The sequence below is a fragment of the Corvus cornix genome, chromosome 1 (assembly GCF_000738735.6).
Source record: "Corvus cornix cornix isolate S_Up_H32 chromosome 1, ASM73873v5, whole genome shotgun sequence".
NCBI classification, from domain to species: domain Eukaryota; kingdom Metazoa; phylum Chordata; class Aves; order Passeriformes; family Corvidae; genus Corvus; species Corvus cornix.
The window spans coordinates 37,734,390-37,748,872 of NC_046332.1; the positions used below are offsets into that span (position 1 = coordinate 37,734,390).

Consider the following 14,483-nt stretch of genomic DNA (forward strand, 5'->3'; position numbering starts at 1 on the left):
TAACTTTCTTGAAACTCCACATAAAATTTTATATTTGTCTCTTATTTTAAAAAAAGTAAAAAAAAATTAAAATCATCTTTCACAGCTTGAAACAGCATTTCTGCTGACGTGAAAACCATCTGCCACAGCACGGTAGGTAGGAACCCAATGAAATAGGTTATTCCTTAGAACTGGTACTAAAACTGCTGTTCACTTGGCTAATTTCAGTAAACACATTAAGAAAAACAAAGCCAAAGCTGGACATGTAGCACACAGATATAGACTAACAGGTTCTGAAACTGCTCCATGCAATTTCAGGACAATAAATACAAAGTGAATGGTACCATCCTGGTAGAAAAACTCACTGGTGTTTGAAGAGATCTAAAAACCCCAAATTATTACTGTAAAGAGTTGAAATAGCTGTGATTCCTAAAAGCGTTTTGTTGTTGAGTAAGACAGACTGAAGGCCACGAGAATGGAAGAAGTGTCATCAGGCCAAGGTCGTTTGCAAAATAATGTGAAAATCATTTGAAGCCCTTTGACAAAAGCATAGCTAGTCACTGAGGGAGGAAAGGGTAATGTTCAGCATTTTCATTATCTAGTAATAACAGTGTTTTAACGGGAAGGGCAAAAAAGAAAAAAAAAGAATAATAAGAAAAAAACACCTTGCCTACTGATTTCTTAAATTATGTTAAAGGAAAAGTACATGTTCTTTACCCCGGGTGAAATTTTCCTGTGGTGAAATCCACTCCAGCTTCCCTCAGATCGAACAAGGGACACAGCGGGATGCCCGCGCCTCTCCCCCTGCCCCCTTCGGGGCCGGGGCCCTCCCCCGCCCTGTCCCGCCCCGGCCCTGTCCCGCCCCGCCCCGGCCCTGTCCCGCCCCGCCCCGGCCCTGTCCCGCCCCGCCCCGGCCCTGTCCCGGCCGCCTTCCCGCCTCGCCCGCCGCCCTCCGCGTTACCGGGGCGACGGGCGGGAGCTGTGGCGGGACGGGCGCCGGGGTCGGCCGGGCTGCAGGGCTCGTACCGCGGCCACAGCGGCAGCGGGGCGGCAGGAGCGGAGGGGGGAGCACGGCAGGTAACGGGAGGGGAGGGGGCGGCCGCAGAAGCCCGGGGGGTGCTCTCCGTGCCCCGGTCTCCTCGGGTGTCCGGGGATCCGCGGGGTTCCGTCGGTGCCCCGGTCTCCTCAGGTGCCCAGCCAAGGCTGGCCCTGTGCCGGTGTCACCTCAGGTGTCGATCTCCTATGGAGTTAAGTTGCTGGTCCTGTGGGAGCGTCACATCTGGCGCCTGATCCCAATTCAGCCAGTGCCCCTCTGGCAGCGTCACCTCAGGTGCGGGGCCCCTGTGAAGCCAAGTGCCATGTGTCATTGCCCACACGTCTGTGGGTACTGGTACCCGTGCACTTGAGAGCCCCACCGCTCTTCTCCACGAGGAATTAGGGCTGTTTCCTGCTCCCCCTTCACCCATAATGTTCTTGCATGCAGTCAGGCATGCCCCCGCATCCTTGTGTCCTGCTGGATCCACAGGACTGGACTGGTCCGAGCAATAGCCTTGTTCTGATCTTCCTCTGCCTGCCGAGGTATTTGAGGGCTGTGTGTCTAAGACTGCATCTGCCAGGCAAGGGAGTGACTAGTCAATAGGAATCCAAAATTGTGCTTGAGAGCAGCTATAGCCTGGGTGGAGGTTAATCACGGTATGCGAAGGTACAAATGTTTGATGAACGCAGCCATGGATCTATGGCAAATTTAGATTCACGTGCTTCAGAGTGTCTTTGCAAATCATTGACATCACACAACAGCGAATGATCCAAAACAAACTTACATGTGGAGACACAGGGCTAGGCTCAAGCTCAGCACCACCTCTGGTATCTCAGTGCTGCACCAAGTGCAAGAACTGCTGTCAGAGAGCTCACCTTACTCCCGAAGTATTTGTCACCCATTCCAGCCTGTAATTAGAGCTGCACTCCCCTGTCCTTGTTGTTTGCAATGAGAAAATTACATAATGTGAAAGGAAGGCATAGAACTATCCACTTTGCACTACTTGGCTAGGTAAATGAATGCATTTAAGAATCTGAATTACTTGATTTTTGGTGTTTTAACAGGTTAAAACGACAATCAGTATCATGGAGGAGGATTTACAAGTGTTCCAGGAACAAGCTGTGACTAAGTACGTAATGACTTGCTGTCTTGGGAGTTGCATATATGATGGAATTGAATTATGTAGGTTTATTAAAAATGTGAAACACAAAATATTAATGATTTTGGAAGCAAACTTGATTCTCTATTTCTTCTGCTTTCCATGCAAACTGGAGAAGTTGCTGATAATTAAGACAACACATCTTACTGCTTTAGCTAGTACTCTACTCACTGTTTCTGTTAGTTATTTAAATTTTTTAAATATTCATACCTGAACAAGAGTGGGGAGGTGGGGAATGAAAGCTATGTGGGGTTTATTAAGATGTTAAGAAATGCTGTTTCAAACTTTTTTTTTAAAAGTACTTGCAGTTGCTAGGCTACAGCAGTATAAACTTACATATCACAGCTCTTGAAACATTAAGAATCTTGAATACAAGGCTATTCATTGCTAAAGCCCTACACTTATTTTGCACAGATAATAACTACAACAGTTGTACCCAAGTATTAAGTGCACTTATCATAGCAACACATAATCCTTTCTTATTTTTACATAATCCAAGTTTAGTTTTTCTAATGTTAATCTAAAAAAATATGTTATTATTTAGTTAATATGTTAGCATAAAGTCTTTCTAAAGAAGTGAGAACATGGGTAAGATTTGATGGAGGACCTCATCCCATCCAGTATCTTCAAGGAACCTACAAATATAAGAAGTACTTCCCCATATAATGACTTAAACAGAATATTTATGCATCATAATTTGTAAGTAAACTTACAAATTGTTTTTCAAATAAACCAGTTTATTCTGTTATTATTACCAAGAAACAATACAAGGTGATACGATGCACATTAAGCATAAAAGTATTCCTTAAAATAAAAGAGCAAGAAAGTTTTCAATGGGATTTAAAAGTGTGCTCTGTTGTACTGAAGAATAATGCATGCAGTTTTCATGACAGATAAAAATTGCTGCAGTAAAATATTCTGATCAGTGTGGCACCTTTTTTTTTTTTGCTTAGTAGCCATATAAAAGCTTGAATTAGAAAACCCCAAAGATATTGCTGTTCTTTGGCTACAAGTCAGAAGCCTATTTAAAAAATTCAAGATTCTTTCTTGCCTCTACTTTAATCAACATATATGAAATTTCTATTTCTGCTATTGCAGATGAATCTAGAGGGAGTTGTCCCATCATAAGCCAGAATTCTTGCTAGTTAGTTATTTCCATTAGCTATACAAAGTATCTGGAAGAGTCGTTTAGGATACACAGTCAATGAAAGGAAACTATTTCAGTTTATGCTGACAGTATTCCAGGGATAATGCAGTGCCTTTAAATTTTGGGAAAATGGCTGAGTAATGGTGGATGGAAATCATGACAATTACATTCCACCTGCAAGGACTCATAAATCACAAATTGTCCATCCACAGATGTGTATGATTCTGTATGGCTGAAAATTGTTAATTAATTAGGTGTAGTTCTTCGAATGGAGCTTTGGGGTAGAAGATTCTAATGTACTATTATATCACAACTGGTTTATATACTTCTTACTTTTAGAGCAAGTTTTGCAATAATAAAATGAATATTGACTGTAGAAGCTGGGTTAATTACCAAAACCTAATTCATATACTATGTAAGATGGAAATATTTATTAACTGCATAGGTTTTACTTGTGTTTGCATAAATAGGGCCATATTTATTTTCCTATTTGTGAGCAAATGTAAATAATAAGGGAAGAGGGTATGAAGTCAAGACAGTATGAACCAAACATTTCTTAAAACATCTGTTTTTAAATAACAACTGTATTCTAGAGTGTATGGACAATAACATTCTTTCTATGTCTGTTAGGAAACAATCAGAAAAATACAGACCTGTGCAGAACTCCAAAGCAAAAGATGACTAAATAGAGCTAGAAAGGTTTAACTAGTGCAAAAATCGTTTGTGATAAAGAAAAAGGCCTGGAGGCGGTAAAACTTTTTATCTGGATTTTTGTTTGCCTAAATTTGGAAACATTTAGTTTTACATGAAGAAAAATAGTTATTGATGACAGTAAAATATGAATCATCTCTATTTTCGCTTATATGGAGACAGAATAAAAGAAGACTAAGAGCTTGCCTACACCACTTTGAAATGAGATAATTTTAAGTGTTTTGAGCTGTTTCAAAGTAAATTAACAAAAAAAGTAGCTGCCACTTTCTGAAGTACAATTCATTACTTCCCTGTATGATGAATCCATTTGATGTATGCTTTCAGCAAAGTGGGAATGCTGAATCCATATGAGTAAAAAAACCCATGCATACTTCTTTGCTCATGAGAAAATTTGTTCTTTGAGTGTTTGTTTACATGATGTCTTATTGAACAAAAGAAATCACTGCATTCCACATCCAGTGATCAAAATGAACTCTCATAACTGTGGTGCCATACATTTGGCCATATTTTGAGGGGGCTAATTAGCACTCTTCTCAAAACACTAATAGACTAAAACAACTGTTACTGCAGCAAGTAGCACCTCTCTGCTAGTGGGTGGGGGTGACTGCAGATCTGTGTTCAATACCAGAGCCTTGGTGCAGAGTAGTTTTGGTAGTAGAAGAGCAGCAGCAATCTACAACTTCACATACAGATTTCCTGTTGCAGCTGCAAGTGTGCTTAGAGGATCCAGGTAAGGATTAGAGAAAGTGAAGATAGACTGAGGAGCTCTTTCAGAATGGATTTTTCTTTCAACAACTCCCTTTTATATAATGATGGCTCTAGGTTCAAGAAGCATGTAAGAACTGTTAAGAGAAAATTTTTTAGCAACAAATGCAGAATTTGCTTGGTGCAGGAAGATCTGAAAGAGCCACATGTGGAAATTTAAGAGTGAAAGGTGTCAACCATGGTGGATCTGAAAGAGTATTCTGATAATCTAGGCTAGAAGTTGCGTTCTTACCCGCATAACAATGCTTAGATTATCCATGTGACACACAATAAAGAAAGTACCTATTCCTGAAGGCTAAGATCACATAGCTGAGTCACTGCTGGTGGTTCACCAAAGTGCTGCCACAATGACATTACATGAGGCTGGAAGTGCACAGGTCCCTACAGCAGTAACAAGGAAAAGGTAGTCCTGATTTGGTATCACTTTATCTTCTGTTTTCAAAATCCCATTTTATATTCCACCTAGAGGGGAGCAAAGTTTGCTCATCATTAATGCTACTTTTGAGATGGGTTCCAGGCACTTGGAGGGGGGTGTTTTTGTTTTGAGAGATGTACATCACTTGCTTGCACTTAGGTTATTGTCATCCTATGATTCATATTAAATTTCAAAACAGCATTGCCAACAGTTTTAACATTAAAAAGTCATTAAGATTCATGTGTGCGTTTAAAAAGCCTTTCCAAGCTTAACATTGATACTGTTACAGTTTCAAGGATTTGTGGATGTAAAAGAAGTTTTGAAGAATTTAATGTAAAAAATCATGCTGAGTTTTAATTATGATATTACAAATCTAACAAATTAGCTTACATTTCCTGTAATAATTACCAAAACAAGGGATATGCACAATTTAAGCACCAAATAAAAGATTTGTGATAAACCCATATCCACATTAAGGAGCTGTTTTTTCAGTTTAGTTCAGTCAAAAGTTGACCATGGAGGCAAACTCAAGATAGATGAAGTGAGGTTCCACCTACATTTGAAGGCATCATTTAACTTTCCCATTTCTTTCTTTCTGTTGTTGAAAAGTGGTTAGTTCAATCACAATTAAAATAGAATTGTAGCAATGTAAATAAAAATTTGTTTTCTCCCTTATTCTTTATTTGAAAAAATAAATCTCTTTATGTTTTTAGAGCTTCTCCATGTGAAGCTGAACTTCAGGAATTAGTGCATCAAATTGACATCATGGTAAACAGAAAGCAAGTAGAATGGGAAAGAAAGATGAGAACTTTGGAAGCAAAGATGGATATCCAGGACCAAGAATTAGCAAGTGCCCAAAGCAAACTGGATCAAAAAGGTCAAGAGGTATTTAAGAATATCACATTCTATAAAGAAAGTATTTATTCTGGTAGTTTCTTATTAGTATGCTTTAAACTCCCTATAAGGAGACTGTTTGTTCTATCATGTAAAAATACCAAACACCCCTTAAAGGTCACTAATTTTCCTTAGTGTTTTGTTTTAAAGTGTGCTTCTGTTCTGAGAAGTGATTGTAAAAATGTCATTGAAAATCTCATATTTCTTCTATTTCCCTGAAGTCTACATCAAATATTCTTGGGTTAGCTGTAAAAAGATAATTTGATGTTTTTTCTAAATGCCAGCACTTCTCATTTCATCAGAAATTTCAAATGGAAGAATGAAGTTCAAAAAGGTTCCCAAAATTATGTCTTTGTTACTCCTGTATATACCTGACTTTTAACATTTTACATGATATACTGTCATTGTATGATAATTTTATTCGTTGTGAAGATTCAAAATGTATTACTACTAAGACTTTCTTATGAAACTTAAAGCCCCAGTGTACCGGATGTTTTCTGTACTTCACAGTCTTTTTTGCTGAATATTCATTCAGAAGCATCAAGAAATCTTTGCATGGCATTCAGTTCTAGTTCAAGCCGGCTGAATTTAGGTGTTTATATGAGGGCATTGTTGTGTGAGCTAGGTGGCTAAATTGCCAGTGGGAGTTTTGGAAATGGAGTGACTCTCCCTAATGAGCAATTAGGAACTTGCCCTTAGTCTCTGCGGTCAGAGGAACCAAGAGAAGAATTCAGATAGCCCATCCTCAAAGCATCAATTTATTTGCCTGTACAGAGACATTATTTGAAATATTTTAGCATATTCTACCAAGCTTCCAACTGCCCCTCCAGAAAAGCACAGATGCCATGCATGCACTCTGTCATATTTCTCAGGTCTCTGTGAAACTCAATTCATGATATCTCAAAGAGCACTTAGGGAGCTGAGATGAGTCTACAGTGTCTTCTGGTAATTTGTACATAAATAGTGGAAGGTAACTTGTACCATTTTATAAGCCATTCAAGGAAAATTTTCACAGTGTGGAACAGCATAGTTGGGTTAAAAAGGCTTTCATAAATGGTCTTTCATGACAGACTTGTACAATATTATCATTATCATACCATCAGCATGCAATGTGACTTTTTACTATAAAATCCCTGCTTTGATGTTAACACAATCTGGGTTTGTGGTATCCAGTTTTATTATCAACTCACTGAATTAATATTTATTTTTAAGATCCCTCCTTAAAGCAGTGGTCTTCTTTCAAAGTTTCAAATTACTTTCCCAAAAATTACGTATTTTGAAACGTCAGAAAAGGTACATTTGAATGCTTATTTTAACTGTAGGTGGGACTACTTCAACAAGAATTGGAAAACTTACAGAAAACTAAATATGAAATGGCTCAGAGTTATGAAACTCAGCTTCAAGCACTGAAATCTCAAGTAAGACAAATGTCAGTTTCATTATTTTGTGATTGCAGTATAAAAAACTTATGCATGCCAAATTGTATAGATATGCCATTATGGATTTGGGAAGGATGAATCCTGTCATACAGATGATGATGACTACAGCTTCCTACCAGGCTTCATTAGAATTTATGCACTGTCATGTCCAAACTCTTTGGATGGATTTTGATTTGGATGTGACATCTGTTATGAAGACAGATACTATTTCCTAACTTCAGACTTATAAACTAAAGCCTTGGTGAATGAATAAAATAAGTAATTGGATTCATGCTAATGTGACTCTGATGTACTTTAGGAATTTTAAGATTTATACTGTGCTTATCATGTCTTCACTCTACTTTTTTTTCTGGCTTTAGTTTCTCTGATTTACTTGACTGTTAAAGTGGCCTGATAGCTTTCCATAAGGTATCGATTTCCATTGTGTCAAAACTGGAGTAACCCGCAGTAATGATATTGGGAGTTTGTTCTGGCTTTATTTATTTCAGAGCGAGCTTGCAGCCCAGAAAGCCAGTTGTATCCTGGGCTGCATAAAAAGAAATATGGCCAACAGATTGAGGTGAAGGTTGTTGTCCCCCTCTCTTCTGCTCTGGTGAGGCCCCGCCTGCAGTGCTGTGTCCAGCTCTGGGGTCCCCAGTACAAGAAAGACTTGGACCTGTTGGAACGAGTCAAGAGGAGGCCACAAAGATCAGAGGGGCTGGATCATCTCTCATGTGGAGACAGGCTGAGAGAAAGGACAAGGGTTTTAAACTGGAAGAGTGCAGATTTAGACTGTATCTGAGGAACAATTTATTATTTTTTTCAGTGAGGGTGGAGAGACATTGGAACAGGTTGCCCAGAGAAGCTGTGGACGCCCTATTCCTGGAAGTGTTCAAGGCCAGACTGGATAGGGCTTAGAGCAAGCCAGTCTAATGGAAGGTCTCCCTGTTTATCACAGGGGAGTTGGACTAGATGATCTTTTAAGGTCACTTTCAACCCAAACCATTCTATGGTTTTATGATTCAGTTTGGCTGTGTTGGCTCTGCACCTGCGTTTTTGTTTCTTCAGTATTTTCTACTTCAATCATGAATCTAAATTCTTAGCAAACTTGAGTTGATTCTGTTTCTCAGATTTTAGCAACTAACAACAACTAACACAACTCTGCATTGTTTTTCCTGCTACTTTTCTGTTCCCTTCACTGGATTCTCCTACCAGAGACGTAGTGTTATAATTCAGAATTTCCAGTCACCACACCTATTATATAATAATGTTGGATTGCATAAATTGGATATCATTATTTTCATTTAGAAGTGATAGTACCACCTGAGTCCATCAAATGAATAAATGTATTACTTATTTTTAATGTTATGTTGTCTTTAATTTATGTTTTCTTTTACACATGAGAACAGATTTGGAAAACAGTTCTGTAAATAGGCAGTGAATGCTTTGGCTGTTTAATAATTAACACTTTTAATCATTTGGGAAAGTAGCTAGAAATAAAAGCTGGTTTATCATTTACAAAAATTACAGAAAAGCATCATCTTAGCATGATTATTGAGAAGATAAACATCACACAATGAAAAAGAGTGTGACATTTTATGTATAAGTAGTAAGGTATCTTTAGCAAGGCAGAACTATCCTCAAAAATATAGTAGATCTCTCTTTTCTTTATAAGATTTGCTGCAGTATTTTTCAATTAATTATTTTTTTTATCCCATGCTAAAAATGATTTGGTTTATGTTACATGTTGCTAAGATTTTTACTGAAATTGAACCTTCTGAAATTGAAACTTCAGGCCATTTTTCATAAATATTTTTATTTTGGAGTTTTTAATTATCCTACAGATCATTTTCATGGGCAAATGCAACCTGTTTTCTCTTATTTTTTTAAAGAATCTGACATTTTCTAACCTACAAGCTTTTCTCTTTAAACCTGGTTATATTTCTTGCCCAAAGTCTCCTTTGCAGTTACCACTCAGACCACTTAACCTCTCTTTGAGTTTCTTGATTGCTTCTTTTTCTATCTTTATGAAAGAAGTTTGGATTTCTAGCTCTTAAGAATATACATCATTTTCCCAATCCATGTCTCTAAACATTTAGTTCTCTCTCAGTCATCTTATTTATTTTTCTAAAGGTTCCAGCACTGATGCTGTTTGCATTTTATTTTCCAGTCCCCACTCCTCTCCTTTGACCAAACCATAGTTCTTTGGGAAATATCCACCTAGTTCACCTTGACTGAAAAAGAAAACTGCTAAATGGTTATGTTAAGGGGCCTGCCTTGATTCTCTATGCGATAAACAAAAGTCTGCCTGTCAGAACAATTCCTAGCGCCTATGCTAGACAGTAGGCCTGTCCCACTCTGCTCCTCTTTTACCACATTTCCTTATTGAGTTTCTTTCCTGAACTACCTACAGTGCTGCAGTGTCTGCAATGGAATGGCTTTAATGTCCCCAATCCTCAGATACCCAAATTCATATCTAAAATATAGACCTTCTGTGACAATACTACTCTTTGCCTTATCTCCTTTGATTCCCTTCTTTGGGTTCTTGTTCTCACTTGGAAGTTATACCACCTTTCTAAACTGTATAATCTTACGAGTTACAATTTCACTTTGCACGAGTTGTGTTACCATTTACCAATAGCGTTGTATCTCTCTCTACAGACGTATTCTTAAAATCCCTCCCAAGATTTGTTCCTTCCTAATCTTGATAGAAATTTTAAGGATCACTTTTTCTAGCAATCAGAATGCTGGGCTATTCAGAACAAATTTCTTTTCTGTGGTCCTGTGTGCTTTTTACCCTTGGTACTGCTAAAACTAGCTGTTTAATGAGCAGTATTCCCTCTGAATTGATTGTGTGCCTGTTGAATGCAGTAAAACCTATATTTTTCTTGTATTAGGGAAATAATTCCTGGTATGTAACCTGAAACTCCTGTGCCACACTGTTGCATTCATTCAAATGTGCAACATTTTGTCATAATTAAATCGCAAAAACTTTTGGGGTTCATCTTTATTACTTTGATCCTTCTTTTTCTTTTTTTTTTTTTTTTTTTTAATTAATGTCTAGTAGTTATTCTCACTTTGAAAGTGATGGAAATCTCTCAGCAAAAGAACAAGGATCCATACCATTGCTCTAATGGCTTTGCAACTAATTTCCTCATTTAGACATTTAAAAGCTACAGCTGAGCTACCCCAGGCTCCCTTTAGAATCAACAGAAAGAAATGGACACTCCCAGAATACAATTCATGTCAGTGTATGAGAAGAATTTAAGATAGCTGAAATGACTCAGCATTTACAGGCAGATTTTTCTGATGCAGAGTATCTCAGGTTTGTATGTCTAACTTTCAGAAATCTAAACTTAGCTGGATTCTACCCCAGAACTCACAAAAATACCTCTTTTTTTTTTTTTTATTTTAACATGTACGACACACAAATAGAACAACTTGGACCTTTTAAAGCAAATATCTGGCATTAAATGGAAGGATTTTTGGCTTTTAGTCTAATTTCCAATCATGATAACATCCAGACTATAATTTGCCTTTAATATCCTACTGTCATTAAATATCTAATTCTCAAACTAAATTTTCTTATTTTGGCCTCTCTGTTCCATTTTAGACTGATTTACTGAATTGTTGGATCCTGTATTTCCTAGCCTTTTCAGCATAAACATTCTAATACCTGTCTTATCTGAATTTGCTCTTCCCAGGCAGTTCACATATGCCATAATATATTCAAGAGCAAAACTGTTATTTGAGAAAGGATAGCTTTCTTCCAAGGTCAGTGAGTTCCATGTTGTTTGAGCCTGGATACTCTGACTTATTTTAAATATTTTGTCTTAACTGTGTTCTCTGGCAAAGTCAATTTCAAATATAGGCAGCTTCACTGCAAGACGTTTGATTTGGTTTTGAAGGTGATAACTCAGCTCTGTATGCCCATGTTACAGAATTGCTATTCAGACATTCCAAGTTGCTCAAATCTATGCCTGGGCCTCTCCATATCAAGAAACTTTCTAGTCCTGGACAATCTGTCTTATCATGTTTTCAATTAGTTTTTGCTGTCCCATATTATGATTCTCAAGTTCATCTTAAATATGTCTAGGACATTTCCAGACTATTTTTAAACTTTTTTCTGTTCTGTATCTTTTCTGGACTTCTTTGGCCATGTTTCTTATCTGCACAGACCTCAATTGCTCACTCAGTGTTGACTCAATAGGATTCCATTCCATTTCCAAACAGTAGTTCACTTTGAGCTGTTAACAAAACTATGAGATTTTATGGATTTTGTTTGGGTGTACAAAGATCTTTATGTGAGAGTCAGATTTTTTAAAGTCATATATCCTTAAATTTAAAGGAACTAAACAACAAGAGACATGATCAGTGTTTATAGTTGAAAGCTTCTTTTCTACACAGTATTCTTCCTAAAGTTCTTTCACTCAACCTTCCTCAAGACCATATTTTTAGTGTTTCCTTTGTCAATATCCTTGGGTTTGCATTTTTTTTTCCCAAAACCAAATGTACATATTCCTATCAAACAATATCAGTTTCCTTTATCCAATCTGTTAACAGGCACTAGACAGACCCTTTGTTTGTGCAGTGTAGTGAACGTGAAAACTGGCTGGTTTTCTGGAGAGGCTGGTCCTTTTCCTGGTACCTTCTCTGCCTCCGACTCCTTTCTGGGTGAGGCCAGTAGGCAGTGTCTGTTGTCTATTTAGTGTCTAATTCTGAGATCCAGTGGTACCAGAAGAGTGCAATCATCACACACATAACATTTCAACAATTTTCATATAAGGAAGAAACACGCAAGTTTAATGTGCATTAATGATTATCTTTCACTCTGACTAGTGAAGCACCCTTTAAAAATGTCAACACAAGATGGCAGTAAACAAGTATAGAACATCCCATATGAACACTGTAGAGGAAATGACTCTGTGGGTGACAGTGTCATGCAGAGCTGTAGCAGAATCAAGTATCTGTCAAATGAAACCATTTGAACAGTTAGTTAGCATTTATGTGAGAGCTTAGTCTTGTTCGTCTGAGATAATTTTATTAATTGATTTTAACTTTATTAATTGATTTTTTGTTACATTGATTAAACATTTAGAATGCTAAAGCTGCAATTAGTGATTCTAGTTTAAAGAAAACTTTGGCCATGTGGTCATCTTTGATAGACTCTACATGTTGTATTTTCGTTTTCAGTTCTCAAAGTTGACACATAGTTATGAAAAGCTACAGTCACATCTGTTAAAACAAAAAAAGCTCGAAAGTAGAGAAAAATGTGAGGAAAACCTGGAAACATCATCTGACCCAAGGAATTTATATGTGAAACTGGAGGTAAGAATACTTTGTTGCTATATTTTAATTTTAATATGCCTCTATAACTAATTTTTTATTTAAAATTGTAAGCTTTAGTTTGCTCATAATTCTACAAAAATTATATAATTGTCTTGCTTTGGCAAGAACACTTGTTAGTTTAAATATTAATTAATACCAATTTTTTTTGTAAGTGTAACTATGAATAAATTTTACTGTTTTCCTAATGAATAGATGAATACTGGATAACACCATCTCTTGAGGCATGAGAGCTTGTACATATGCAGGATACTGTCACATAACACCTACCATTAATTCAAGTTTTATAGACCTCAGGACAACCTTGACCACATTGGGCTACATAGAAAGAAGGATTTAGGATTGGAAAACTGCTTGTTACACATACGTCTTGTCAGCACCTGTGTGCCTGAGGCAATCCATGACTTTCACCTCAGTGCCTGATTTCCCTCGGCAATGCATGAGGAAGGATTAGGCACTTAAAAATACATTGTACAGAATCCAGCATACTGACTGGGGGACTAGATAATAGATGCTGAGGACAGGATTCAATCATATTCCTTATCTCTTTGGACACAGGCTGGATTTTAGTGGACTTATTCTTGGATACAAGGAGACACTGATTTTTGTTCATAATTCCCAGCCTTGCCTTCTCAGAGGTTACTTTATGATCTGCAGAATAATCAAATATTTATTGGACCAACAGGAAAGCTAGGCAAGACAGAAAACTGGCATGTAGAGAGTACACCTGCAAGTGGTGTCTTCTTTCCAAATGCTCCTCTGGCTGCATTCACTGGGGCAGAAACTGATATCCAGTATTATTTCTTAGAACTGAGCAATATAATCTCTAGGTATGCTAGTTTTTGCTGATTCTTTTTTACCTGTCCAATAAATTTCCTGATACCTGAGCTAAGTGAAACAGCTTCAAAAGGAAGAATTCTGGAGCCTGTTGTAAAATAACATTTGTTGTTAGGTAGAAAACTAACATGGGAAGATTATGCTTCAGATTCTGTCTTAAAAGATTTTTACACTGAGTCCTCCACTTATGGGAAGAACAGTCAAACCAGTAATCTGATTAAGCATAGGAGGATCACAAAATTCGTATTTTGTCTGTCCATCTTTGTGAAGAGCATAATAAAGTAGTGTGTGCTCCAAGTGCTTACTGGACTGGGTGCAAAAGCAAGGAGAGTGGTACCAGTTGATATGGGAGCTGCTTGCCCAGCTGCTAAGCATTGGGAAGACTTACATGTTTATCATGTAGATTTATGATGGAGATGATTTGGGCTTTGAGAACTTTGCAATCAAGAAATTCAGCTCTAGTAGATTTTAGGTAATTTCCTACTTTAACCCAAATTAAGCAGGGTCTTAAGATCTGTATTTTGGACTTGCCTTTTATGTTATTCTGTAAGATACAGGACTAACTTCTGCGACCTCCAGGTGCCTGTATCTACGTAGAGATCCTAGACACATCCCAACTCTACAGTTGGGATGTTGGCTGTCTCTTCCACATGGAAGTTCTCACCATCAGAAAAGCTACAATGCTTTGGACTGTAGCATAGCTGCCAACATCAGCTACTACAAGAATAGATGGGTTGTACATCTATCACTGGCTAAATTTATCACTACTGTCAGCT

The 14,483-nt window shown here is 37.6% G+C and overlaps 1 protein-coding gene across 1 annotated transcript in view; it reads left to right on the forward strand.

The window, feature by feature from the left end:
* The first annotated feature begins 977 nt into the window (after positions 1 to 977).
* Positions 978 to 14,483, forward strand: part of DEUP1 (deuterosome assembly protein 1) — a 43,196-nt gene continuing 29,690 nt past the window's right edge. The window contains exons 1-5 of the mRNA XM_039563227.1: positions 978 to 1,056; positions 2,080 to 2,144; positions 5,926 to 6,097; positions 7,429 to 7,524; positions 12,718 to 12,852. Of these exons, the coding sequence (XP_039419161.1) occupies positions 2,101 to 2,144; positions 5,926 to 6,097; positions 7,429 to 7,524; positions 12,718 to 12,852 (447 nt within the window). The 5' untranslated portion in view covers positions 978 to 1,056; positions 2,080 to 2,100. The remainder of the gene's footprint in view (positions 1,057 to 2,079; positions 2,145 to 5,925; positions 6,098 to 7,428; positions 7,525 to 12,717; positions 12,853 to 14,483) is intronic.